The sequence below is a fragment of the Cardiocondyla obscurior genome, linkage group LG10 (assembly GCF_019399895.1).
Source record: "Cardiocondyla obscurior isolate alpha-2009 linkage group LG10, Cobs3.1, whole genome shotgun sequence".
Taxonomy (NCBI): domain Eukaryota; kingdom Metazoa; phylum Arthropoda; class Insecta; order Hymenoptera; family Formicidae; genus Cardiocondyla; species Cardiocondyla obscurior.
The window spans coordinates 1,349,095-1,375,779 of record NC_091873.1 but is presented as its reverse complement, the minus strand read 5'-3'; the positions used below and the strand labels follow the sequence as shown (position 1 = coordinate 1,375,779).

At 44.4% G+C, this 26,685-nt stretch overlaps 1 protein-coding gene across 4 annotated transcripts in view; it reads right to left on the bottom strand.

The window, feature by feature from the left end:
* Positions 1–26,685, bottom strand: part of Pxb (pxb) — a 244,252-nt gene that overhangs the window by 75,677 nt on the left and 141,890 nt on the right. Inside the window, exon 2 of one of the 4 annotated variants that reach the window (XM_070662528.1) lies at positions 16,463–19,180. The exons of 2 other annotated variants lie outside the window; for them this stretch is intronic. Coding sequence is in view for 1 of the 2 variants with exons in the window: in XM_070662527.1 (XP_070518628.1) it covers positions 19,021–19,067 (47 nt within the window). In the remaining variant the exon portion in view is untranslated. The remainder of the gene's footprint in view (positions 1–16,462; positions 19,181–26,685) is intronic. One more of the 4 variants, XM_070662527.1, reaches the window with a different exon arrangement.

Here is a 26,685-nt window from a genome sequence, read left to right as displayed (position 1 = left end):
GTGTTAGTGCATGACGCTATTTGCTTCAGAAAAGCGGTACATTAGGGCGGGACTTATGAAGGGAGACTGATCGAGAGACAAAAAGAATAAAGGAACTGAAAAATATAGGAAGCGACATAAATAGAATCGGGAAGGAGAAGTAAAACTGAGTTGGCATCAGATAAAAAGATCCGAAAGAAAGATGAGATAGAAAAGAAAATAGGAGCGGGCAATAAAAAGATGGAAAAGTATAAGAAACGCTGGAAAAAGAAGCGAGAAAAATAAGGAGCAACGAGGGAAAAAGATATAAGGTGATCAGGGGGAAAGACACAGAGAGGATCAGGGGAGGAAAAAGAAAAGCGAAAAATGCGAGCGGCGAGTATTGACAATAGCTAGGAGAAACACGCTCGTGGAAAAGTACGAAGGACGGGGGAGTAAAGCGGAGATAAAAAGGACCGAAAGAAAGCGAGACGAAGAAATAAAGCGAGCGGTGAAGAAGCGACTCGGTGATGAAGAGCGTATCGGGGCACTATTTTACACATACCGACCTCATTCCACGGAGGTAGTAGCGGCGGCCAGGAATTACGAACGGGCGGAGGGTTGGAGAAAAGAGTGGCGAAAGGAGACGGAGGGTGGGAGGGATCGCCCTAGCGAAAGCTCGTAGTTTCCGCGGGGTGAAAGGCGAACGAAGACAGGCATGCGGGGGGAAAAGAGAACTGCACGTCTGCGCTCAGTTTAATAAATGCAGTCTTCCTTCCGTTCCGTTTCTTGGCTCGACTTGGCTTCGGCGACGAGAAACTGTAACCCTTCCCTCCTTTTCCCCGCCTACCCTACGCGTCTCTTCCGACCCCTCGTTCTCGCGCCGCGCCGTTTCCCTCATTCGCATGCAGACTCGGAGAGGACCAAGCCCCAACGAGCGGGCGAGCTCGGTGCTCATCTCGTTTCCGGCTGCGCGCAATCCAAATCTACGATTCGCGTGATTTTTATTTAATTCTCATACCCCGTCTCTCACTCTCGGGTCTCTTCTGCGCGCGCCAGTCAGCGCTCGTCTTTCTTCCAGAGGGAATTTCCAGAATACCTCTCGGCCGCATGACTTGTGTACGCGTTTGTGCCAATTGAATCGCGATTGTTGACCCTTTTTTTTAACCCTGAACTACTTGTCTCATAATTTTTATAGATTTAAGACTAGAAAGAGATTAATGATATATTAAAAGTAAAATGTATACGTAAAAATAATATTAAAAGTAGCGTTAAAGAGTAACGAACGGAAAATATTAGTACAGATTCGAATCATGATGAAGGACTCGATTAAAGATAACGCGTCGTCTCTTTACTCGGGTTTATCTTGAACTTGACTTTTCATTTAGATGTATTTTTGATTTAATTAAGATGAATAATCCGGCGGTTAAAATAAAATGGAGACGTACGCCTGTAAAGTTACGCGAGCGTGGTTGTCATACTTTGAAGCGAAGATGAAGTGGAAGATAATATCCGGCGCGAAATGATGAATCACAAGTAGAAACGGAGTTTCAAATTAAATTGTTCAGTTTCGTATTAATTGCCGCCAGTCCGGCGTAGTTTTAATTTAAATAAAACAGTGAGAAGGAGTAGGGTACACTCGTGGCAAACTAGAAATTTATAAAGTTATGTCATTAATTATTTCGCGCGCGCGCATTTACATAAACGTTAACTTCTTTCGTGTCTCGGATTATTTATCAAAACGCAACGCGTATCATATTATAAGATTGCAAAAACAAAAAAAATATCATCTGCCATTCTGTTTTATATGCGAATTAAAAATAAATAAAAAATTTATCTTTCTCATTTATTCGACAAATGCGAATGCGCTTGAAATTATTAACGCACATTTGCATTTCGCCGGCATATAATTTTAAATACAATTAAAATATAATTGCGTCCCGCGGAGAGAATATAAAAATTCGAGTCTCAAGAGGAATCGATACAATTGTCGGGATTCGCGTTTCCGTCGCAAGCACAGCCCGGTCCTCGAGCTTGCGGGCGGTAAAGAGAGGTGAAGGCGATCAAAAAGGAAAGAGCAAGAAAACGAGTAAACCGAGGGGGGACACCGCAAAGTGGGATGTTTTTTCCGAGTGGCCGAGCGGGCGAATCGACTGCTGGGGGACGGGATTGGCCGCGGCTCTTTTCGGCGTGCCGGAATTGCCAAGGGATTTATCGAGCGGCGTTCCTCACCGATTGGTCCCCGTCGGAGTCCTCGAGAAGCTATCGAGTCGGAAGAAACGGCTCGGTGAGACGGGAAGCAGCGTGGTCGCGATTATTGGTGCATGATCGATTGTATTAAACGCGCGGGGTTTATTTAGAGGAATCTCTTTGTGGTCTGGAATAAATTGCCGCCCGGAGACGCTGATCTGTATCGTAAAAATAACATCGCGCGGACATGTCTTAAACCTCGACAAATCAACGGCGAGGCATTAGAATTATTTAAAGAATTAATAATAACGAAATATATTGACAAAATAAATTAACGAAACGATTGGTACAACGAGAGAGAAGAAAAAAAAAATTAGGGGAGGAAAACGTGATATTTTCAAGCGATACGAAGGAAATGAACAAACAAGCATCCAATCTCGTAATTTCTCTCCGTCTCTTTTTTGTCGAAATAAAAGCACATTAATCCCGCGCAGTGAATAAGGGTTAAACTTTGTCGTACCAGCGACGCGAAAAGAAGGGCGGATTAATCCCTCTTCGCCGTGTGCGGAGCGGAGGAATGCGCGGCTGTGTTGACCGCGGCGCGTTTTAATTAGGCAAATTTTCGTCCCGCGGCCATTTGTCACGATAAAGCCTCTTCGTTGTCCGGTCTCTTTCGCTGTCCTGAAAAATCCCCGACTGACCCAGTCACGTGCTCGCGCACCGGCATTTATCATTTCCTCCAACGCACGCTTTTCGACTTGACGTATATTTTCCTGTAGGGCTTGCGAAAAGCAACTGAGAAATTATCATCACCGACATTTTCAACCGATCTGATTGGCTTTGATTTTTCCGCAATATATTCACTTTCTCTCCATTTTATTTGAAATAATGATATAATAAAAAAAAAAAATTTAATCGTGAACAAACCGTAATAATAAAAAGCGGCCCAGTTGCATTCCGGATACAACCGCATGCCGTTGAAATTAAGATAAGAGATTATAGTTGTATAGACAAGTGTCGTATTCATTGATAGTGCTCGGAAAAGAAAACGGCCGAGAGAATAATTTGCTACTGGCCGCTTTAAGCCGCGTAAAATTAAGAAAGAACATTTTCGAGATGGTGCGAGCGGGTTTCTTCAGTTTCCAAAGGAAAGGCCGGGAAGAGCGCAAACCTCGTAATCACTTCGAAGACGCGGGAGCGAGGGGTGGGTCCTCTTTATGCAGCTTTATACAGGGGGTCGAATTAGCCTGCATTAAATGCGGGCGGCGCGGGTGGCTTTGCGAAGGATAAAATCGCCGGATTGTCGTTTTGCGCGGCGTCCGTGTCGGCGTTACGAAGTTTAAATTAAGTCATTTTAATCCCGCGAGAGGAGAGCTTGGAGGGAGGGAGGCTGCCGAGGGGGCGGGCATCGAGGAAACTTCGTCGGCGCTCTTGTTAAGTTCCGACGTTAAGTAATCAGATTAGCCCCGGAACTAACCTCGAACGCCGCTGAAAACGTTGCGGCGGGGGAGTTTCGCGTTAATCCAGTTTCGTCCCTGCGAAATTTCGGCTCTTTAATCGTTTAAAAAAAAAAAAAAAAAAAAAAGGAGGAGAAAAGCGGATCTCGCGATGCGGTGACGCGGACCGGAAGTTTCCGAAAAAAATCTCCGCGAGAGCAGGAAAACGGATCCGGGACTTCTTGAGTGAAATCGAGCTGGTTTATTACGATGGATTTATTTCTAAGATCTACTCTTGTTAATCATCAATTTACTTTGCGGCGAACGTCAAATATAGTAACGTGCAAAATTTCCTCTTTATTAAATTCTCAAAGATTCTATCGCGACGTTCAATTCGTCGACGTTATTCCCTCATCAAAGTTACACATCTGACATCCTCATTTAAATACATCTGTTAATAAGTTCTTTAAAAACAAAATTGCGAACGATGATTTATCTCGAGAGATCTTCTCGAGAATTTAAATGCGTTAGCTCAATCTCGCGAATTCGAGGCCGTCTCGTTCTCGAAAGCGGAAACTTCGGCCGCCGCGTTAATAATTATAATTACATTATCGCGTCGTGACGTCCGATACAGCGACATCGTCGGCTGCAAACCTTCAGGCAGCGAGTGCGCCGGGGGAAATAACCCCGGACTTTTCCTCCCGCAGCAATAATTCAGTCGGGCCTGACTTCCGCGAAATGTATATCTAGAGTTAATCGTGTTTTTATCACGAGAAAGGAAAAGAGTAAAAGAGAGAGAGAGAGAGAGAGAAAAGAAAATCTCTTATACTTTTAATCTTTCAGATTGTCGGAATAGAGTTCGGATACGCAAGTAGCATTGTAATTCACCCACGTGTCTAAGAGAGCTCGGCCATAAATAAGTTAAGCGAGTTCTCTCAAGCCGATTCAATGCATTTTTATGCGAGTTATTATGATTACGATACATTTTGGAGTTATAATATAGGACGCAATAAAATTAATATCAAAACTATTTATATTTAATTTTTAAAAGCTATAAACTTTTGAAGTTAAAATATATAAAAATTTTCTCTCTTACTTTTTTTAAAGTCATATATCACTTGAGATTATTAACACGGTACTATCGTTTCAATTTTCCATTTGCCTATGAAATTATTAACTCATGCATTGAAATACGCGGGAGAGAAAGGGAGAAAATTTTAACTACCAGCAGACATGAGTCGCGTAAGTGTCAACAGACGTCAGCGGGCGTCTCGGGAGATGAGAACTGCCGTCCGTGTCATCGTCGTCTATCCGCCCGCTCGTTGCACTAACGAGAAACTCCTTTAATTGGACGTTAATTCGCTCAACGACACTCAAGATACACGAAACAAACTTCGAGAGCACGCGGGATTTGAGCGGGCTGTCTTGGTCGAATCGACATGAACCTTGAGGTTCTTTGCCTTAAAAGCAAAGAAAAGAAAAAATACTCTGAAACAAAAAAACAATTTTGTGGGAACCGGGACAAACAACGGCGTTAATCCCGTTCGCCGGGCTCCGCCGAAATCACGAGGTCGAATGAGTCTGCCGCCGTCGGTAATTGGCCAAATACCATCATTAGCGAGCGTATAATAGAGAAAACCAGAACGAAAGAGGAAAAGAAAGGCGGAGGTTCTTCGAACCGAAACGATGTATGAATAATTTCAATTCGAAAAAGACTCGCTCCGTTTCTACCGTTCGTGATCACGCTTTTGAAGCAAAATGGAAAACGTTAATTTCTTTTTTTTTTCTATATATTTCTATATATTTGCATTTGTAGATTAATATTGATCCAGATTCTACCTGATACATTTTTTTATAAATTAATCGTATTTTATTTCCTAATTCTTCAAGAATTTTCGATCTTTTCGTGAGCAGCAGAGATAAACACTAGAACAATAACGTGTTATTACTTAATGAGTTACACGAGATCTAAACTGCTTTTTTTTTATTTACGACGTCGATCTAATCGGAGAGCGAGCAAGGATTATTTTGTCGCGCTCCCGGACACACGCGCTCAATTAAAAAGGCGCGTGGTCGTGGCTCTACCTTCCCACACGTCGGCCGTGCGTTTCCGGCGTGCAGTAGCGCGAAACGAACGGGCCAGCTAGTTGTCGCATTATATCAACATTAGCCTCGCTTGCTCGGCTCGTATCTCCCGGTTAAGTGATACGAGCCCTATTAATGCAGGAGCAAGGAACGAGGGCCGAAGGGAGAAAGAGTCGAGAGGGAGAGGGCGGAGCTTGCGGCGCACCGTACGTACGGCTAATGCATCAGTGCAGGTTATTACTGCAGTTTACAAACAGTCGGTAGAACGGTAATGCAATCAGCAGTGATACAATCACGCGTGTACCGGTAACTTCGGGGCGAGCACGGGTCGAGAGATGAAGGGCGAGGGGATGGCAATTGGAGAGACGTTTCACAAAGGGCTCGATGAGTAACACCGCGACGCTGCGCGCCATCCTCTTCGCAAAATCGGCTCGTAAACCGGCAGGTAGAAAAGTCTGAATAAATGTGAAAAAAAGAAAAGAAAAAAAGAGAAACACTATGCACTTCGGTGGCGGCGAAAAAGAATAAAATGCATTTTTTTTTTTGAATGCTTGAGACTTTTGCACGAGTATACGTTTTAAATTACGTTTGTTATACAACGATGGTGTTACTATAGTAAACGGTGTGCGCGGAGAGGGATAAACTCACAGCGTTGCTGTAAAATCGCACGCTTGTCGGGAGGAAGTTAATTCACACGGTTTGATAATGAGAAGCTTTGAATTACGAATTATTAGAGTTATCATCTCGCCGGCTGTCCCACTTCGCAGGTATTTTGTAGAATTTTCCGCTGGCGCGTACCTCGTGATAATTAACAATTAATTATTTAAACAATTAATGCGTTTATCAAGCAAGCTACTTCGTTAAATATCACTTTGACAGTGTCCTTTATTTCGCACTAAATTTTACATTGATTATTCATTGGAGAGTTAAAAATGCTAAAGCTTAATTTACAAAATTGTAATTTCCGTAATCCGCCAGTAATTAATTTCGTTATTGTCTTTTTCGACGGTGACGGTTAATGTTAATTACTTGATAACGAAAAATGCAATAGGTTTATATTAATTTTGCTTCGTAAATGTATATTTATGCAATTGGGTGAATATTTATTATTTCATGCACCCATTCGTTTTGACAAAATTTTTTCATCACTTTTCGTTTATGATTGTCTCAGTCCTTCGGGTCTGCTTTATCTAAACACGGTCCTTGCAACGAACTCGCGACGAGAGGAATACGACGGGCGCCTCATGAGCTAACGGTTTATGCAGCGTAATGCAGCTACGTAACATATGCGCTTCATTTCTATATAATACATTCTAAAGTACATATCCTTAGTATATGTCTCGTTCTCCATACACGTACCGGGTGTTTCTCAGTCACCGACTTGCCGACTCGCATTGTTTTAATAAGATTCTACTTTTACGAGCGATGTTTTAGAACGATTCACCTCAGATCCTTTTCGTACTTTCCCTTTTTATTCCCGCGTGACGTTAATATCGAATAAATCTCGTCGATTAAACCGTATTAAAATTATGAAAATTAACAATTTAACTTTCGTATCCACGAATGTCGAAAATTCGGCAACTTTTCGGTTCTCTGTCTCGCTTGTAATTAATCATCACCGCTGTTTATCGTCGAGATCGCAGGATAATGTCCGCGCAGGCGATTACGGTACACCAGGTAGATGGAACGAAGGAACGTCGGGGATCATGAGAACATAACTCTCGCGGAAAAGACTCAAGGCGACCTCATCTCTATGTTAATCTTCCCTCCGCCTCACGAAAACTCCCCGCGCCCTTAGCCGGAGGCGATTCTACGATGGAGAGGCCTTCTTCTCCGCTCGCGCGACTCGTTTGCGGCCTCGAGGCTAGCCGGTTAGCTCGGCTTCAACCTGGTGGACCACACCGACGCCAACGACTCCGCGATATTTGTTCGCACGGCTGGAAATAGGATACGCGCCAAGTGGCGAAGCGTTGCTCGCTATCGTGGGCGAAGAACAGACGAGAGAATTAGCAGAAAAATTTTCAACCTCGCCATTGTTCGGCTCTTTTCACCCGTCAGTACCGAAGACTATATTCCGATAACTTCCACGAATCTTGGTTATTAAAAAAAAAAAAAAATTAAGCTCAATTAAAATAAGTTAGAACTATGGAGTTGCACACACTCGTTGCAGGCAAATCACGCGCGAGAATGCTAGGCATGTGATAAAAAGGAGTGCTGGGTCGAGGGGGACGTTTCGTCGAAAACGAGCATAAATATCAATAAATGTTCGCGTACAAGGGAGGAGAGAATCTCGACGGGTCGGAATTAAAACGCGTACGGCGCCGACGGGCGTCTTCATCCGTTCCCTCGCGCCCGTATATTATTTACGGCGAGGATTTTCCCCGGGTGCGTTACGCGCGGAAATTATAGCGCGTAGGTGTCCGCCGTTTTCCGATGCCCCTGCAGATTTACGGGCCGTTAAGCGCGACGAATTTATCGCGCGCGCCTTTTCACGACGCTGTTCGGCACCGAGACTGACTTTATTATCATACGCATCGCGCATACGCCAATGAATCGCGCGTAAACGATCGGGACGGCACCAGAGATGCATGTAAAAAAACGAGTAAGACACTTTCGTGCTAATAGAAATTCGGAGAAATTAAGTTTCGCCGGAGTTTGCAACAGTTAATATTATAAAACCGTGAAATAATTAATCGCAATTTAAAAAAAGGAAATGGAAAAGAAAGTATCAAATCGGAATCTTGTTAAAATTACTTTGTCAAAGATACTGCCGTCATTTTGGACAATTCCATGTATATCGGATGAGAATGAAGTATAACGTTTACGATATTGATCGACTTATTTTAAGAGCCACTTTATATGAATCTTAACCTTTGAACATCGGTGCTGTCGAAAGGTCGATGATAGCGCGGGGTCGCGAAAGAAAGTGGGGAAGAGTCGGAAAAGCTCAATGCGATATGAAATTATTTACAAGCCCGACCAATAAGCTATCAGAAAGCTATTAAAAGTTTTCGCGATCTAGAAATAACGTCTGCACCCGGTGGAGTTCTCCACCGGGGAATGATCCGTCTCTTCCCCGACTGCCCTTCATCCCTCCGCTTCTCACAATATCGCCGCGGCGAGAAGGATGCGTGCCGTCCGAACGACTTTTTTCCCCTTCGTTTCCAGCGCTTTTCTTGCGGCCGCGCGTCTCTGTCGCCAGAAAGAACAAGTACTTCCGACGTCCAGCGTTGAAACGCGTTCGACAGAAGCCGTCGCTGTCGCGAAGACCCTCCGTCTTCTTCCTCATCTTCTTTTTCGCGCAACTATCACGACGGGCGATTTCTCTTTCAGCGCGACTAGCCGCCTCGCAGTGTCGGTAGATTGTCTAAATCAAAAGTTCTCAACTGCCGTGGAATCAAAAGAACATTCGTTCGAATGACGAAGCTTACTCGTTGTAAAACTTGTTCATTTGCGAAGACAATTTAGTTCTTTTAAACACAGTTAAAGCGCTCCGTATTAAAGTTAAAAAAAAAAAAATATATATATATAATAATGCCGCTCTACACTGAAACTTAGTTTCGGAATTATCGGAATATCGAGCGGCACATAAATCAAAATTCGGAAATCGGAATCGCGAAATGCTGAAATTGTCTATTAATCTTTTTTTTTTTACATAGAAATTGGTTCTCGTTTCCGTCGTTATCAGTCCAGCCCATTTTGTTTTCCACAATAGCATCGTTTGCGCATTCTGTTGAAAGCGATTATTAACTCGCTCTCTTGTTTCCTTCCGTCGAATATTTATTTTTTCCTGTGCGTTCATTTTTTCTTTTTTTTTTCTTTTTGAGGAATTAAAATTTAGCACAAAGACCGTCTCGCGAAAAAAAAAAAAAAAAACAGTTCACTTGAAAAACGACGTGGATAAAGGTTTAATGTTCGCAATTATTTACGTCGCTGGTAAAACGCGCCGCCGGGTTTTGTACCGTTCACGTGGAACGAGAAATAGTACGTGGTGTAGTCGAATGGCTGGCTATTCAGATTCAAATTTCGATAGGTCGTCTGAAGCACCGCCGATTCATATTCGATCTGACCCAAACCTTTCGTTCGCGGACATCTGGACGATGCAATGTGAAATCGAATGCGTTGTTGTTCAATAAACAAACCAAAATCCGATTTTACAAAAGTAAACTTTCAAAGCGAGAACAAAAAAGAAAAATCTCGTAGTCTGAACGAAATAAAGCAGTCGCGTTAATTTTTATATTTAACACGTTCTCTATCGTAATATCAAAAATCATTCTATACAAAAGTTTTGCCACACATAGAGAGCAAAGAACGAATAGGAGCGACGTGTTTCTGTCAAAGGTCGCGCGCAAAATGTAGAAACAAAGTTGGCACCCTCGTGGTTATCAAAATTTCACAAGGGAATTTTTCCCAATCTCTCACGACTCACATGTTTCCCGACGATTTCATTCGCGTTCTTGCTTTATTGAAAATAGGGACAAAGTTGCGAAGAACGTGCCACGATTTTAATAAGCGTCATTATTAAGGAACAATAGTCAAAACTCTTGGCTTAATAAATTAATTTAATAAACTAATTTGTATTCTTAGTCCCTCGATGTCTCGTTTAAAGTCGCCGTTAAACACATATGACGCTGTCACCGTTGGTAATAACAACCGCGGCGGATTGCGAACCACCCTCCCGCCGAGACGGGATCTCGATCGGGTTGCCCTACGTCCTTCGGGCTCCGGCCCGCGTTGGTTAGAAGTTACGAACTCCTCTCGGAGATCGTTTAATTCGAGCCGCCGTCGGCGCCGAAAGGGAACGTAACGGGATACCTAAAACTCCGTCACCCTCAAGACGCCGGCAAGCCACCCTCGTAAGTTCTTCCGCCACCGCCTCTCTTCTTACTTTTCCCCCCCTCTCTCCCCTCTTTAAGTCCGCGGGGAGAGCTTTTGCACGCACTCGTGTCTCGAGTTTCTCACCGGTGCTTTATTAAGCCGGAGTCTCTCCCCTTAATGGAAACGATTTTGGCAAGCTTGCATGCTACACTAACGGGACGGTGAGCCGCTAAGGGATGCCGGAGACACCGATGTGATCCCAGTGAAGGCAATCTTAGTCTTTGCTAATCTCAGTACGCCTCAGCGGGCGCCAGCGACCCTGTGATTCCGTGGATACATAAATAATGAGGCCATTTTAGGCCCTTCGCCCAAAGTTCCGAAACTACGTTCCGCAAAAAGTAACAAAGAAAAGGAAGTTATAGACAAAAATCTTCTTTTGCGTCAACCGCTCTCTATATATTTTTTTTTTTTTTTTACATATCTTTGAAGTTTTCGAAAATTTATAATATCGTCACGGGTCATAAGTTTGAAATAGATACTCTGTAGTAAATAGAAAAAATAATTTTATGTATACTTCATCATTTTCGGTGTTCTTTTTTTTTCTCGGGATACATGAAAGCGCGTAAGAATTTTCAGATTTGGACAATCTGGACGACTAATTTCACACACGACGTCTCGGTAGTAAGCTCGTCGGGATCCGTGAATAAACATTCGTGAAACGTGAGGTCAGCAGCTCTTATCACGCGCGATATCGCATTAGCGCGCGCTCGTATCGGGACTTCCGGTTACCCGAAACGTATCTCGCCGTCGTAGGAATTATTATCCGCGAGTTCCCACTCTCCATCCCGGTCGTAAAAGCACTTCCTCCGTAGTCGGAAGAGAACGGAGAGAAAGAGGGACGGACGGATGGCCGGCCGGACCGGCGACACTAATCGCGATGGGCTTAACGAGTGATAAAGCCCGGGCTCGTGTGTCCATCGGGTAAACGTTCCTGGTTCCCGTCGTAAACTCGGTTTAAATGGAATCGCCGCGATGAGAAAGTCCGCAGCGTTTCGCCGGCCGCAGGGACGAAACGGAATTATTCTTCGGTTTCCACTAAAAACCGTTCATTTTCGATTGTCACCAAGAAAAAGATTTTATTAAATACCGCGATCGAAAGAAAATTATTGTAAGTAACGAAGGGAAAATTTAGTACGAGACATTGAATTTAGAAGTTATTAAAACATCGTTATTATTTTTTTTACTTCTTAGTTATTTAATTCCTGAATTTTATTAAGCTCGTTTCCGTCCTGTAAAAATTTACGTATGGTTAATTAGAATCGTTTGTTGATTAATTCTAGTATTTTATGTCGATAAAGGACATAGTTTATCCGAAGTTATACAGATGACCGCAGATATGAAATAAGTATGTATAATAAGACGAATAATCCGGTGAGAAAAAATTATATTCTCTTTTATCGTCGTATTTTACGTGTCGGTTGCTAGATCGTTCTTGATACAGTCCTGCTCGGCCACGGTATACGGTATATAAATGCAGAAATAGCTGGCATGAAATTCGCAGTGAATTACGCGGTATAGCGAATATACGGGAAATTTCAGCAATTTCGTCCGTACGAACATTAATCCGAGTAGACGTGAATTAGCAGAGCCTTAACATGGTATACCGGGTGCTCCGGAAAATATTGGATCCGCAATTAATTAGATACGGTGATGATACAGGAAAGTTCTTCGCTTCAGCTGCATTATTTTACGATTGCGAAACAAAATAAGTTACTAAGCTGTCTAAAAAACGCTTAAAAAATGTCGACGGATAAAACGTCTTTTATAAAATAAATAAGTATTGTAACAATTTAAAAAAAAAAAAAAGAAAACACGATTTTTCGTTAAACTTTTCGTAAGCTTCTCCAAAGCAAAGAGATGCATCTTTGTGCGTCGGCTCGTGACTCCACCTCGCGTCAAGTCGCTACACTTTCATTTCATCTGCCTGAGCAACGTGAAAAATTCTCTTAACGTTTCATCAGTTTGTTATTCCTTTCAATATTGTACTTTGCATCAAAATAAATACTCTCGAAATAAATCTCCGGGCTGTTAGTATAATATAAAAAAAAAATAAAAAAATATAATATAAATGTAGATTCAATTTCAATTTTGTTTTCTCTTGTTTCCAAGCTTACAGCGATAGCAAGTAAACTAATTCATTTTAAAGAATTTTAGTTTTCACGGAATTATAAATATCAGCAAACTTTCACGACGAGTTTGCATCTCGTTTCAATTATTTACTTTTACGCGGTTATTTTAGGAAAAATAAAACTGAAAGCATGTACAAATACGCTTTTCTCGCCAGCTTATTTTAATGCCAACTTTGTCTTGATCATTCACCTCAACGCTGATAATCCCTACAATATTTTACGAGACATACACTGTTGTATTAAATTCGCGAAAGATAATGCGCAGATAAAAGTGTCTTTGATGGACTTTTCGAAAAACTCTGACCCAGAAAAAAAAAATTCCTTGGCGCTTTTAGTTTAAGAACGTTTCATATTTCCGCCAACTCTTTTCTTCAAGAATCTTTTTGCGGAATAACGATAGGGCGACATGCGGAAACGACGTTGTTTTCAATCCGCTCGTTGACCGGCAACAGCCATCGAGATGATTTCGGTGTCGTTGGCTAAATCGCTTTTGGCAGCGAACGTTGAGCAAAGAGAATAGTAATTTTCTGCAGAACGCGCGCTCTATCTCGACGACGACACGGCTCGATATCACGTTCGGGAGGGCTTGGAATAAAGTAAGCGCCGCGAGTAAGGAGGCCGCGAGCCGGATTTTAGCCCATAGGCACCCCCATAACTGTCCCTAATAACTGTCAGCGGCACTCGCACTTGTGAACTCCCGGATCCGGGGTTTCCCCGACGAGATTAATCCCGCGACTCGCCCGCCTCGCGTATACGTTTGTGCCGTTAACTTCCTTTAATCCGAGAACAATGGTCGCGAGCGAGCCGCCGTTTCTTTTCCCGTATCGCTAAAAAAGAAATCTTAACTCGACGAGGTGCGAACTCGGCTAACTAACTTCCGCTCCCTCGTCGCGTGACGTTATTAATTCCCAGAGGGCCGGATCGCGATTACATTCCCTGAAAGAAAAGGTAAGAACAAAAATTCTGCCCGCGCAACGTTCTGTTATTTAGATGGAATTAATTTTTCTCGAGGTCTTTTCGCGAGGTTTACAATTATTTCCGTCGAAATCTCACCGTCCATTTGCCACTGCATTTTTTTTTCTCGCTCTTTGGAAGTTTTGTTTTATTTTTTTTTTTATTCGTCGGATCATACCAGCATTCCCTGCGCTTCTCCCTTTTTCTTTCGAGTGTCTAGCACGGTATTGGATCCGGACGTAAAGCTATTGTGTTACGCTCACCGCGAAAAAAATTCCGGTCTCGCCGATTCGATCAACCTGTCGCGAGAACAGTGCACTACGCCAAAAAGATCATTACACAACTCTACGAGAATCACGTGTCGCTCGCAGGAACGAAAATAGAAATCATCAACAAAAAATAAACAGTACTTTAGAAATTACAAACTGTACCTTAAAGTCGCTGGAAAAGGTACAGCCTTAATGCTACAAACATTTATTAACCGAGATTACAGCATTTAATTCTTAAATAAATGACTTCTTAAAGATTTTAAAAAAATATTAAAACAGTTATGAACAAATAGCACGTTCGATTTTATTTTAATTATAACTGAAATATTTCCTTTGGAAGACTACGCGTTTATAAAAGAGGCTTCTGTCGCCCGAATATACTCGGGGAAAATAACAAGCAATCGCCGCCTGATTTGATGGAAGCTGTAACGTCCGTGGAGATTTTCGCGGATTTCGAACGCGCGGCGTATGATACTTGTATTGGGAAACTCGTGTCGAGACGTAAAATTCAATCGGGACGCACTCGAGGAAATAACAAGAAGTCGGGCCCGCCGCTTGATCGAGAACGTAACGCGCGTAGCAATCTTCGCCGCTTTCTATACATACATTACAAGACACTGAATTCTTCGACAAAAGAGAGAGAAAGAAAGAGAGTAGGAAACACTCGAAACGGTTGAAAAGTAATGACAGAACGCGTCTCTTTAAAGTATTTTCTTTAGAATCAGAGAATCGAAGCGAAATTAATTCAACAATAAGATACCTTCTACACGCGGTGCTTCAGAAAACGAGAAGCAGTTGTGAGCGCGAGTCGAGTGTGGCGCAAAATTTTTACCGTTTTCGGAAAAATTCTCGTCGCCCAAACGCACTCAGGAAAATAACAAGTCGCGCGATTGAAATTGGTCGAAAGTGGAATGAGAAAAATTTCTACGGCACAGAATGCACTCCCGCGAAATTAGTAAAAGGAATCGGATCTTATATTATGGAAAAGATGCGTAGAGATGTAGCACGCAGCTCGCAAAAGCGGCGATCTCCCGACGAAATCGCAACGTGTACTTCGTCGTGAATTTACGATAAGATTCTCGTGACTTTATTGAATTTTCCGGGACGCCCGCCGCTCCGAATTCCGCCCGACATTTTTCCCCGCGCGCGCCCGAGATGCCCCGGGACTTCGGTACATGGAAAGTGCAAGTACACGCGAAAGTCGCGGCCACGACGCGTTAAAACCTCGCCGATATTCTCGGCAGCTTCGAACGGCAGTAAAATTTTATCGACTGGCCTGGCCTTCCCTCGGGGAACCCTTCCTTGGAACAGCGAGCAGGATATCGTGATTTTTATCGACTCCGCAGTGTCCATCGAAGCGATCTTAACACGAACACCTCTGAATTATTCCTTTTCTTGTTAACGTTAATTTTTAACCACTATTATTATTATTCATTATTATTATTTTATCTTTTATTAATCGCGTTAAATTTTTTTCTTTTTCTTTTTTTTTTTTTTTTTAATGTCACTCTAAAGGTTTTCATTTCTCGTCGAACCTATAGAGACACACTTTCGATTTATATTATTAAAATTATCGCAAGGACTCGTTGCTCCAGTGAAAAGATCTGTCGTGCACGAAATGTCGTAAATCCGCGATCGATCGCGTGATAATCCACGCGGAACGGGTCACTCATCCGCGCGAGGTGAGGCCCCTCGCGATGGAAATCGCCGCTCGTCGAGATGCTTTTAGGAGCGAATTCGAGGTAATCCTCTTTGCGCCGGGTTGTACGAAAAAGGAAGACAGCAAACGGGAAGGGATCCGAAAAACCGGAGTGCGTTCTTCACGCTCCAAAACTTGCCACGTGACGCGCGCGCAAATTGCGCTCGTAAAGAAAGGGATATTTGCGATACTTCTTTCTCTCCCCCCTTTTTTTTTCATTAAAAAAGGCCTTTTTTTCTCCTGAAATACCGCACGTTTCCAACAAAAACGAACCCACACGCAATTACGAGCACTCGTTTCTAGATACCTTTATCCTGAGCGTCTACTCTTCGAAACTTTCAGCTCGCATTTTGTCTGAATGGATTCGACCAGCACCGTGCCGTTAAACGCGTAATCTCATTTTCCTTAATCCTTATTACCATTCGAACTCGAGTTTAAACACTCTTCGTTATATCGCTATTAAAATTTCATGTCGCTTAAGTAGCTTAATTAGGTTTTTGCGCTTCAATCCGGGGCCCTTTCACATTACACGCTTGCAACTGTCACGTTTTTCCTTCCATTATTATTCAAAGTTACTCATTGAAGTACTCAAGATATCGGATAATTCTTTATCTCGTCCGTCACCAAAAAAGGAAAAAAAAACTACCTGTAGCGAACCTTTACGAGATAATCCTTTGGAAAAAAAAATTTTCGTTTACAACGGCTTGTTTTTTTATCAGGAATAAGTTTTAAGCGATTGTCCCGAGTTCGATAGGCTTCACCACTTTTAAGATAAATCACCATTGTCCATTTTATCTTTTCTCGATGACGAATCGACGGCGATAGCATAAACGATAACACGGTAAATGCGCCCAGCTTATTTACCTTGGAAATCCGGCTGCGTTGACGTACTTGTCGATTCGCTACGAGCGCATCTCTGCGAACGACTTTCCTCTCGGCTTCGATCGCGCGGCACTTTTCCACAAGTGATAGGGCTGCGACCCCCGCAACGGGCCGGCAACGACACTAACGGCACAAATCGCGGAAGAAAATCGCACGGCACTTCACTCGGCGATACTCCACTCGATCCTCGCACGTGAATCCGCTGATCTCCCTGACGTGGCACCTGATGAACCTCCGCAAACAATGTAGCGACGCGTACGACCGCATGCGACGGCCATAAGCGAGCCCCGAGGTAATCTCGCCCCGTTTCCAGTGTTTTAAGTCGATACAAAGGGTCGTCCTGTCCTCCCTGCGTCGCGAAGGGCAGTCGCCAACTACGAGTCGAGGTCAGTAAACTCCAAACGGCGGCAAAGTGTCGGCGCTTCCCCTCGAAAAGACGAAGGAAAAATCTACCGGAGAAGTCTCGAATGCACTTGCGAGAGCGAGTCCAACCGTTTTCTTTTATCCTGAGAAGAAGCTGCGTTATTGCGATATCGTCGAAGGCACCGAACGTGGCTCTCGCTCGCCAATTTTCACCACGGATCCCGCGAGCCACCTTGCAGCGGGTATTGTTGTTTCCTCTCTTCGCTCGGTCCGGGAGAATTCGGAGGCCCCGCGCGGATGATCTCGGAAGAGTTTGCTCGCAACCGAGTCGATTCCTCACGTCCGCGTCGGAATTGGCGAAATTCGCCGGATTGTCGGGCGGCAGGCGGAAAGGGCAGCGTCTTCCTTTTGCCGTGGAAAATCTAAACGGAGTAACCAGGTCGAGTTTTCAGCTCTCACTTTGGACGAAAGTATCCGTCTGCTCGCGATCACGAATTTTCGCACCGCAGGCAAGACTCCTCTCCCGAGTGTTTTCCGCCCCGCGTATCTCGTTATTTTTTTTTTTTTTTTTTTTACCCAATTTCCTCTCTCACTTTGGTGACACGTTTGTCAAGCTCCCTGGGGAAACTCTTTCCAATTCGAGGTAATGAAAATCCCGCCGAAAGATCATTTACTAGTTTAACGAGGAATATTAAAGACGCCACTTGTTTATTTCACTGCTTCGTTAGTCAACTCCGATGACGCTGGTTAAATTCGTCGAATGCTGCGAAGCTTCACTCGTGACTCGGTGGTTTGCGCGCGACGTGCAATACCGAACCACTGGATTAGGGAGTTTGTCGTTGCCCGCCGTCTTTCTCTCTTTTCCGTTTCTCGGCCCAGTTTATCTTTTACCAGAACGACCATCGCTTCATGGCCGTGCGCGGCACACTGTTGCGCCACACGGTCCTCCACCGCTTCGGAGCTCGGTCGCCCCTCCAAGCCATCCACCGAGCACCCCACCAAGTATCGCTGCGTTGGTGATCCCTTCCTCGTCGGCCCTTTTCCCAACCGGCTCCTCTTCTTTCTTCGGGTGCGTGTAGACTCTTTTCACGAGGGTGCCGGACACAAAAACCCACGGGGGAGGGCCAGGAAGGGATCCAGGGCGCGGGGAACGGGCGACACTTCGTCCCTACGACGCACATGTACGGGAGAAAGGGAAAGGACGAAGGGACGGAGGGCTCGAATTTGTACGCTGCCTCCGATTCGTCATCTCGGGTTTCGGGCTCCTCGGGAAGGATCCGTTGTTATCCCGATGATTCCTTGATTGTAGATCTGGCTTACGGGAAAATATTTACGTGTTTTTATCGCGTCCAGTGGCATTGTTTCTTTTGGAGCGCGAGCGATTAAAAAAAATGTAAACAGTTAATACAAATAACACGTGTAACTAATTTTGTCAGACAATTGTGTCAACTGTGTTAAACGAATTTATGTTGCTAAACTTTATATAATTGCAAAGATCAATTTAAATGTTAAAAGTTAAAAAAATTATATATCACTTTTTCCAAATTTTGTATTTTACATTAATTCAATTAAGTTTAAAACAGTTGAATTATTTAAGAATTTGAAATTCTGCTAAAATATCATGCAAATTTAACTGTTTCATTTTTTTTTTTTTTTTTTTTTTTTTTGTTGTGGAGATTCAGAGCGATATGCTTCTTAGGACTAACTTTTGCGTCTCAAGTTTTACGGTCGATCCAGTTCGGTGTCCTTCAGGCCAGATGCATTAGAAAATCGCTCTACCTGTGCCTGCACAGTGGTGCCCTCCCGATTGCGACAGAATTCCGTCTCGTATTAAAAGATTTTAGATACGCGGACTCAAAATAAACAACACTTTAAAGTTTCGTTACTAAATATAAAATCTCAACTAACTAAAATTAAATAAAAACCCTCGGAAGATGACAATGCGATCGTACAATCTTTCTACCTCGGTAATTCTACCACTTTGTCTTAATACTTATTAAGAATTATTTTACAAAAGTTATTCAATTTATAGAAAAGTAACGCGAGCATTTTTCTTTGCCCTCATTTTTTTTTTCTATCTGCAACAACCGCGGCACACCTTTCACAAACTTGTCACACAATACCTGAAATTGCCGTTCAGTTTACACACGCAATTCGAAAACGCGAGTTTGCAATACCTTGAAATTGCACCTTCGTCGTTCCGCCGCACGCCCTCGGAGGACATAAGGGAACACGCCGGTTTACATCTCGCTTGCCGCCGGTGTTCTCGCGTCGACGGGCTCGCACAATGAAGCGAAGCTGCCGGCAAGAACGAGCGGAGCACTTCGTCGCGGGATTCTGCAAATAAGAGGCGGGAGCTGTGAATTTCGCGACGGTGACGCAACATTGTCGGCGTTTCGCGGCAAACGACGCGAGTATTAGGCGGATGCTGCGAGTTCAAACAAGGGGGACTCGCGTCAGGAAAGCGTACTAATCCCGCGATTTGTGTTCGTCTCTCGCCAGAATCAACTTCCCGGTCTGGGAACGATCGATCGTCAAGAGACGAGTTCCGCGAGAAGCCTAATCGAGAGCGGCCACGTTTGATACGCCACCTCGCCTAATCTTAAACGACGGAAGAAAGTTTTTCCGCGTCGCGGATTCCTCCGCGGGAGACCGTAAAGGAACCCGTTGCCCGCTAAGTGATATCGATTGCGCCACGTTACACTTTCGAGCACGCGGTGCATAACGGATCACGTAACCGGTAACGATTGCCTTGCGCCTCGCAACGCGTTGTAATTACTCTGCGAAACGTGGGCGATTTAAAATGTATCCGTAAAAAAATGGCCTGGCGGAGCGGCGAATTCGTACTCTTGGAAAAACATGTTATTGTAATTAGATTTCATTTCGCTCTCTTTATCTTTGCCGCTTCCGTTCGTACATTTTTATGCTAATAAATTGCGACGTTTATTTATTAAAATTAATGGTTTCCTTCACACGTTGGAAATAGAAAGACAGAGAGCGGTCTAACAATTCCCAAAACTAGGTTTTCTACTCGACAGATATTACTTCCGATTTTTATCGAATAAAAACCAATCCTATACATTTTTTATCGTCGATTTATCGAGATTAGACTCGCGTTACTTTGAAGCTTCACTATTTTCACGAGGAATTAGGCGACTCGCCGTGCAAAGTACACTTTCCTTATCTCGAGACCGCCTATCGGGTCGGCGCTTTAAGCGCGGAAAGTCGGAACAGACGGACGGGGTAACGGAACGTCCGTCTTCTTATCGACGCAGCGGAAATCCGCGGATCTCGGCGGCGCCGGAGCTCGCGGGACCATAATTCGACGTATGTGGGTCATTTGGCTCTCGCGAGACAGGGAGAGGTGAAGAGAGAAACGAGCCAAGGGAATATGCTCCGGATATGCAGCACGCGGACGGATATCGCCGCTCGGGAGACCAGAGACGTGCCCGAGCCTTCGACGCGTTCGTAATATTACGGGATCCCCGTCAGGCGGGACGTGTCAGAGTAGAAACGTGTCAGAATGACCATTACTCTTGGGAAGAATAAAGAATTGCGGAGGAGGAGTTTTATCCCTCGCGCCGTATGATACGATTTTTCACAGTTTTCATTTTTTCGATTTCATACGATCGTACTCCCTCCACCTTTCGGTCTCTCTCTCTCTTTCTCTCGAAAAGCAATTCTCGCTGCGAGACGTTTGCGGAACGAGACGCGAACAAACATTCGGAGGGAGGAATTTATTTCATTGCTCGTCTCGGGCGCTCGCGCGATTTGAGAATAATAAACAGAGCCGGAGGAAAAATCGCCGTTCGCTTAATTTCTGCGAGCATCGAGCTATTTGCGAGCGCGATTTCAGCTGAGGTAACGGGATAACTCGAGGGAGAAAACGAAGTAACATTGCAACGGAATTTGTTACTGCAGACACATTCTAAATCGATTGCGCGGAAAGTGTTGTAAAATTTACATAATAAGCAGCGAAATACTTTTTGAAGATGTCCGCTATACGGCGCGTAATTCACCTCCGCAACGTACTTAACGTGCAAAAACAAACGTGCTCACATGCGACAACCCCTAGAACGCCTTTATACGAGTACCTCGTCTATAATGCATGCCATTTCCATAATTATTAGCTCTTCTACGCGCGACCTACTTTTCTCCGCATAATGCCACAATCTCTCTGTTATCTAATTTTTTTTTTTTAGAGACTCTTCAAAAAATGCATATGTAATTTTACTAACAAAAAAAAAAAAAAAAAAAAAAGAAAAAGCTTTACGTGTACGTCATATTCAAGCATTTTCTCTTACAGATTAAACCAATTCACATTTGTACAAAAATTACATTGAAAAAATGAAATAATTATTGATAGTTCACGCTGATATTTCGAAAAATATGTCTTAAGCCGCTGTTGGACTTTATTGTATCGTTTCATCGTTGACGTTTGCGAGAGATCGAAGGCTAAGATAAGACAGTCTCGGACTGTAGCAGTCTTTTGGTTATTCCATTTAAAAACTACCGTGCACGTTTTCACCCCCTGGAAACCGAACGAACGGTCGTGCCGCGGCGAAGGGAACAGTAAAAACGAACGGGGGTTACCGGCTGTGTTATACAATCGTAACGACGCGGTGGATGGAATTAATTAAACGCCGGCACCCCTCAACCTCTCGCACCCCGCCGTTCCCCATCGCCGCCGCCGCCACCGCCGCCGCCGCCGCCACCGCCGTCGTCGTTGCCGTATTTACTCGGTGGGCTTTGAGGATCGAATTGCAGGCGCCCTGTGAAAGAGAGAGGCAGAGAGAGAAAGAGAGAGAACGAGTTTCGTTGTTTGCTCCCCTTCCCTCCGCGTTATGCGACCGACCGTACCCTGTCTTCCACCCCTGCGCTCCCGCCGCTCGCCCTTCATCGCTGCCGGCGTCAACCCCTTCCCACCTGCGGCTGGTATTGCGAAACTATCGGCGGATATCCGCAAATACCGCGGACGAGTATTTGGAGAACCGCGTTTTGCGGGGAGGGGGGAGGGAGGGAGGACAGGAGAACGGAGCTCGGCTACTCGTTCTACCGACTGGCGGCATTAAAAACTTCGTCAAACGAGACCGAAGACGGGCCCCGGGATGAGGGATTCTTGGAAGAAGGGGAGATGGGGAGACGTATTTACCGAGCAGTTTGGGATCAAATCGCCCCTCGAAAGAGTGAGAGAAAGAGAACTAAGCTGTGCGCACAGAAAAGTAGGCAATGGTGGACACAATATCAAAGCGGACCCGACCGAATACAGCTCGGCTTTAAGCTGACCGCCCATAGAAATGGTTACGTCGACACGCTGGGAAGTTATGTCACGTCGGTGGTTGTCAAAAATTACCATTCTAGGGTTAGATGTAATCATTAGAAAAAGACATTTAATGTTAAACCGGAGACAACGATTATGTAATTTCGATAGAAATAAACACCGCAGAAAAATACGGAGGAAAGTAATGCGCGGATATATTAAAGAATTAAATATTACGAGCGATCACTTGGTGCATGTCAGATTGTAGAATGCTTAATGAGTTCAATGGAATCGAAAAGAGTGGACATACAACGAAAGAAGGGCGGCTGGCCGCATATATCGGCGCATTTGGCACGTCAGGTCGATACCCCGGATCCGTTGTTCTCGAAGACATGCTTGGCGAACGTGTGGGTAACTTAGGAGCTTTGTTGGCACACGTGAAGTATCCTACGAGCGTGCTAAGAATGCCGCAGGTCGGAAGTTATGCTCCGGTTTAATGGATCTGCTGCGGCTGGCAACGCGAAGAGTCCGATGAGAAATTTTCCCCAACTTTCGAAACCCTCCCGCTCCCCCGATCTCCGGTTAAATCGCGCTGAAAACTTCCGACACTTGAAACGCAAAAAAAAAAAAAAAATCTATGCCGCGGTCGCGATCGCGAAAGTTTCTTGCGCCGTTCGTCCTCGCTGCAGCGTCAATCGCGCGGGATAAAACGAGGCATTGTCGAAGCGCCGAGCGAATATTATTTTCCGTCAACCGCGGGCGAACTGTAGATTTAACCCGGAGGACTTCTTTGTCTTCGTCCTACTCGATAAGCGGCACCCTCGCCGACCGAATCCATCGTCGTTTCATGCTTCGGACGTTATCAGCATCAGCGGGATAATCGCGCGATGAAATATTATCGCCCGATGCGTCCCCGCCGTCGTGTTTCATCCGGCGGGCCGGCGTGTTTTCCTCGCTAACGAGGAAATGTCGATGGAGATAAAAATTTCGTCATAGATATCGCGCGACCGCAGGTGCGGTTGATGAAACGACCAGGATACCCGGGCGTTGTCGGCTGATACCCGGCGCTGGTGTCAACGGCGCGACCTCGGGGCCAGCCGCCTGCAAATATTACTACGTCGCGTCGGATCGCCGCCGTCGCTCCCGTCCGCGTGTATTGGCGTTTCCCGAGGGATATTCCCGGCCATGTACGCCCAAAAAAGCTCCCACGATGTTTATGAAACTGCCGGCCCGCCGCGGGCGAGAATCGACGGGTTCGACGGCAATTCGCTCGATCCCGGCGCGGAAACATGTCGGAATTAATTCCAGAGTGGCCAATTCGTGAATTAGAGAATAGCCGCGATCGAACCGCGGGTGGCTCGATGCTTTCATAAGTATTTTATTGAGTCTACGGAAATGTTCTACAACTCTTAGGCATTTCAGTAACTGCGAAGGGCGAGATATGCGGAATAAAAGGCGCGATTTACGAAAGACTAGAAGAGGGAGATTTAACAATCGTGGGTGTTAAAAGCAGACGGAAATGCAAAGGAAAACACGCGATTAAAAAGGAATAAACACGTGTACGTAGGTAGGGAAGAGAGGTTCACTATTAGACCATAATTTGGACGTGCAAATGGCTACGTTTTATTACCTGCGGTTCTTTTGTGCGGAACGCTGAGGCTGGCAGTAAAGCCACATCAAATACTCGGTTAAAATTGAAAGCGATAGTGCGATGGGTAAGTGCGATAATTCGAGGGACTAGCGCCGGTCGTAAACGCTCGGTCGAGAAGAATAATGCGGGATAATGGCGGCGCTGTTTAAAAACAAGATAATCTCTCTTTTTTCCCCCCCCTCGGGGGCGAGAAGGTGCATCGGTGGCGCCTAACGTAGACGAAAGCTTTTTTGGAAGCACTCGAGGCGTACCTTGTTTGCCGACGGCCACCCCGTAAGGTGATGCAGCGAATTTCTCGAGTGTTTGTTAAACATCCTCGTCGCCTGTGTACTATCCTGGCGCGAGTATACTTTTCGTAGCTATTCGCAAGTCGCTGGTGCTGCGCCGTTAATGTATTCTAAACGGATGGGACTTCTTTCTCCATCGGGGAAAAAAAGAAACGGGACCGGGGCAAGCGAGTTGGAAAATTTTAATACTGATTAATTTATTTAATTTATTAAATTAATAAATCGAACGGCGTTAAAATTTTACGATCTTGTAAATATATGTTGAATAATTATTAAAAATAATTAAACGTTACAAAGTGAGGCGGGAAATACTCTTGATCAAATTATTAGCTAATTGTACAAAAATGTGAACGTTAAATTTTCAAGTGTCGAACTATTGGAAAGCTGCTGATAGATTATCTACAAAGCAGCACCATTGAAGGGACGGGCATCATCGACGAGCAAACATTAGTAATCTCTGATACGTTGACAGATGCTTCACGGCTTTATTTAATCTACTTTGAAAATATCTCGATAGCCGCGCGTATCTTTCCCGTCGAAAGTCACAAAACTTGTTAAGGTATATCGGAGTGATATTCCGAGCAAACATTCACATAGCGCACTTTGATGTCCTCATTTTTATACAGCTTTATTTCTCTCGGAAAAACAATTAAAAAATAAATATTAATGTATAATTTAATTTTGCTAAATGAAATTAATATAATAATAAAAAAAGTTAGAAAAAAATATTCTCTGGGGTCACGAAGTTATAGAGACAGTTGCGAGTAATCGCGATCACGAGCAAGCGTCGCATTTTCAATGAGTTATGTTCGACCGCAACCTCCACGTGAAAACCGGCCGACGTAGGCATCGACGCGTGTTTCGACACGGTGCGCCAAACGAGCCGCATGCAAATCTATTTCGATTTATTCAGGCGAGAGCTCTCTCCGTTCGAGCTCCCGCCTTGTCAAGGCTTTCCCATCGGACCGCGGCTTTTTCGATGCCGACCGTCGTCGCCCGATCTGATTCACCGATGCTTCTCGATGTTCCAGCCGACCCTTTCGGATCTCCCTGCTCCCCGAATGGAGTCCGTTGTATCGCGAACGTTATCGGAACGTTATCGGTCGATGAACTGCGCGACTACAATAAGTGGTCGTTGCAATAGATCTTCGGCCGGTTCAATAAATATTTTAGATTCACGTTTAAATTACACGCGCTAAACATAAACTCGATTTAAAGCGAATCGCAAAAAGGATATCCGGTGGTTTCAAGATATCTCGCGTATCTAATGTATATAGACATCCAAGGCTGTTAACGTAAAACGATTACATTAGTCAACCTCATGCTGCTAAATTTAAGTTCATTACCAACCTGAATTTATATCCCGGAGATCAGTTGCTCCATTGATTACTCGCGTGTTAAAATTAATAAGGGAAACTAACAGCATGTTACGGACGACAGACGATGGCTTCTATCGAATTAAACGACACCTTTTGACCTGCCCCCTTTACCTGGTTGCTCCTCCCCCCCCCCGCGTCGCAGGTGTCTACGTACGGTGGAGTCTCAGTTCACTGATTTATGGCGCAAAAAGAAATCGCCGGCGTAGGTGGACGATGATTTATCGTTCGGGAATAAATTGCGGATACCTACGAGTACCAGGGGTCGTCACTCCACGCACGCGGGAGAGACGGAGGGAAGAGTGAAGGGCAGGGGGGGGAGTACTGGAAAAATCAGATGGAATTCATAGTTACGATCGACGGCGGCGGCGATTGTGCATACCCACGCACGCGGGGGACCGGGGGAGGAAGAGAGGGACGGTTTATAAATTTCTGAGACTCCCGATGAAACCTTGAAACGCGGTGCGGATTTATCGCCAGATTCAGTCGCGCGCAGCCGCTTTCGCTGACTCGTTCCCTTTTTGTCTCTTTTTTTCTCTTTCGGTGTTCTCCCATTTTTTTTTTTTTTCGCTACGCATTCGCCGGAAACTTAATAAATCGCGAGCTTTTTGTTACACCCGCCGCTGGCCGGGCGACGGTTTAGCAGTTTTATTCGCGCCCTTCGGGAATAAATACTCCGAGAGGGGGCTTGTTTTAACGTCGCGAGAATCTGCGATTCGGCCGAGTGTTTGCGCGCGTTACCTTCGTTAGAGATTGAAATGCCCGTTCTTGTTTCGCGATCAAGAACAGGAAGAAATTGCATTACGCTCGTTACGAGGAGTGCGTAATTTAATTGGAGTTTGAATAATCGATATTCTTCGTTAAAACAACGCCGGCAAAAGAAATAACACCGTCGCGTACTTATAATAAAAATGTTGAAACAAAAATTTGACTTGTTCTTAAAATATTTCAATTCTAATTACAAACACTTATAAACACGATGCTGCACGATTATCAACATTAAAAACTGAAAAAAGTGATAGGGTCACTCTCAAATCTCGTATTCTGTGATTAAATTAAATTCCATAGAAAAAAAAAAAGAAAAAAAAATTCGGTTACCGCACATAAAAAAAAAAATCTGATATTTTCTAGTTTGTTAAGTGTAGCCGTCATTTATTTTCATCGCGAGGCGATTCAAGTTACCGCGACATAAACATGGGCTCGCGATAGCGTTTCTCATGCATGTCGGAAACGCCGTGGTATTTTGAGCGGTCGTTGTTATTTTCGGC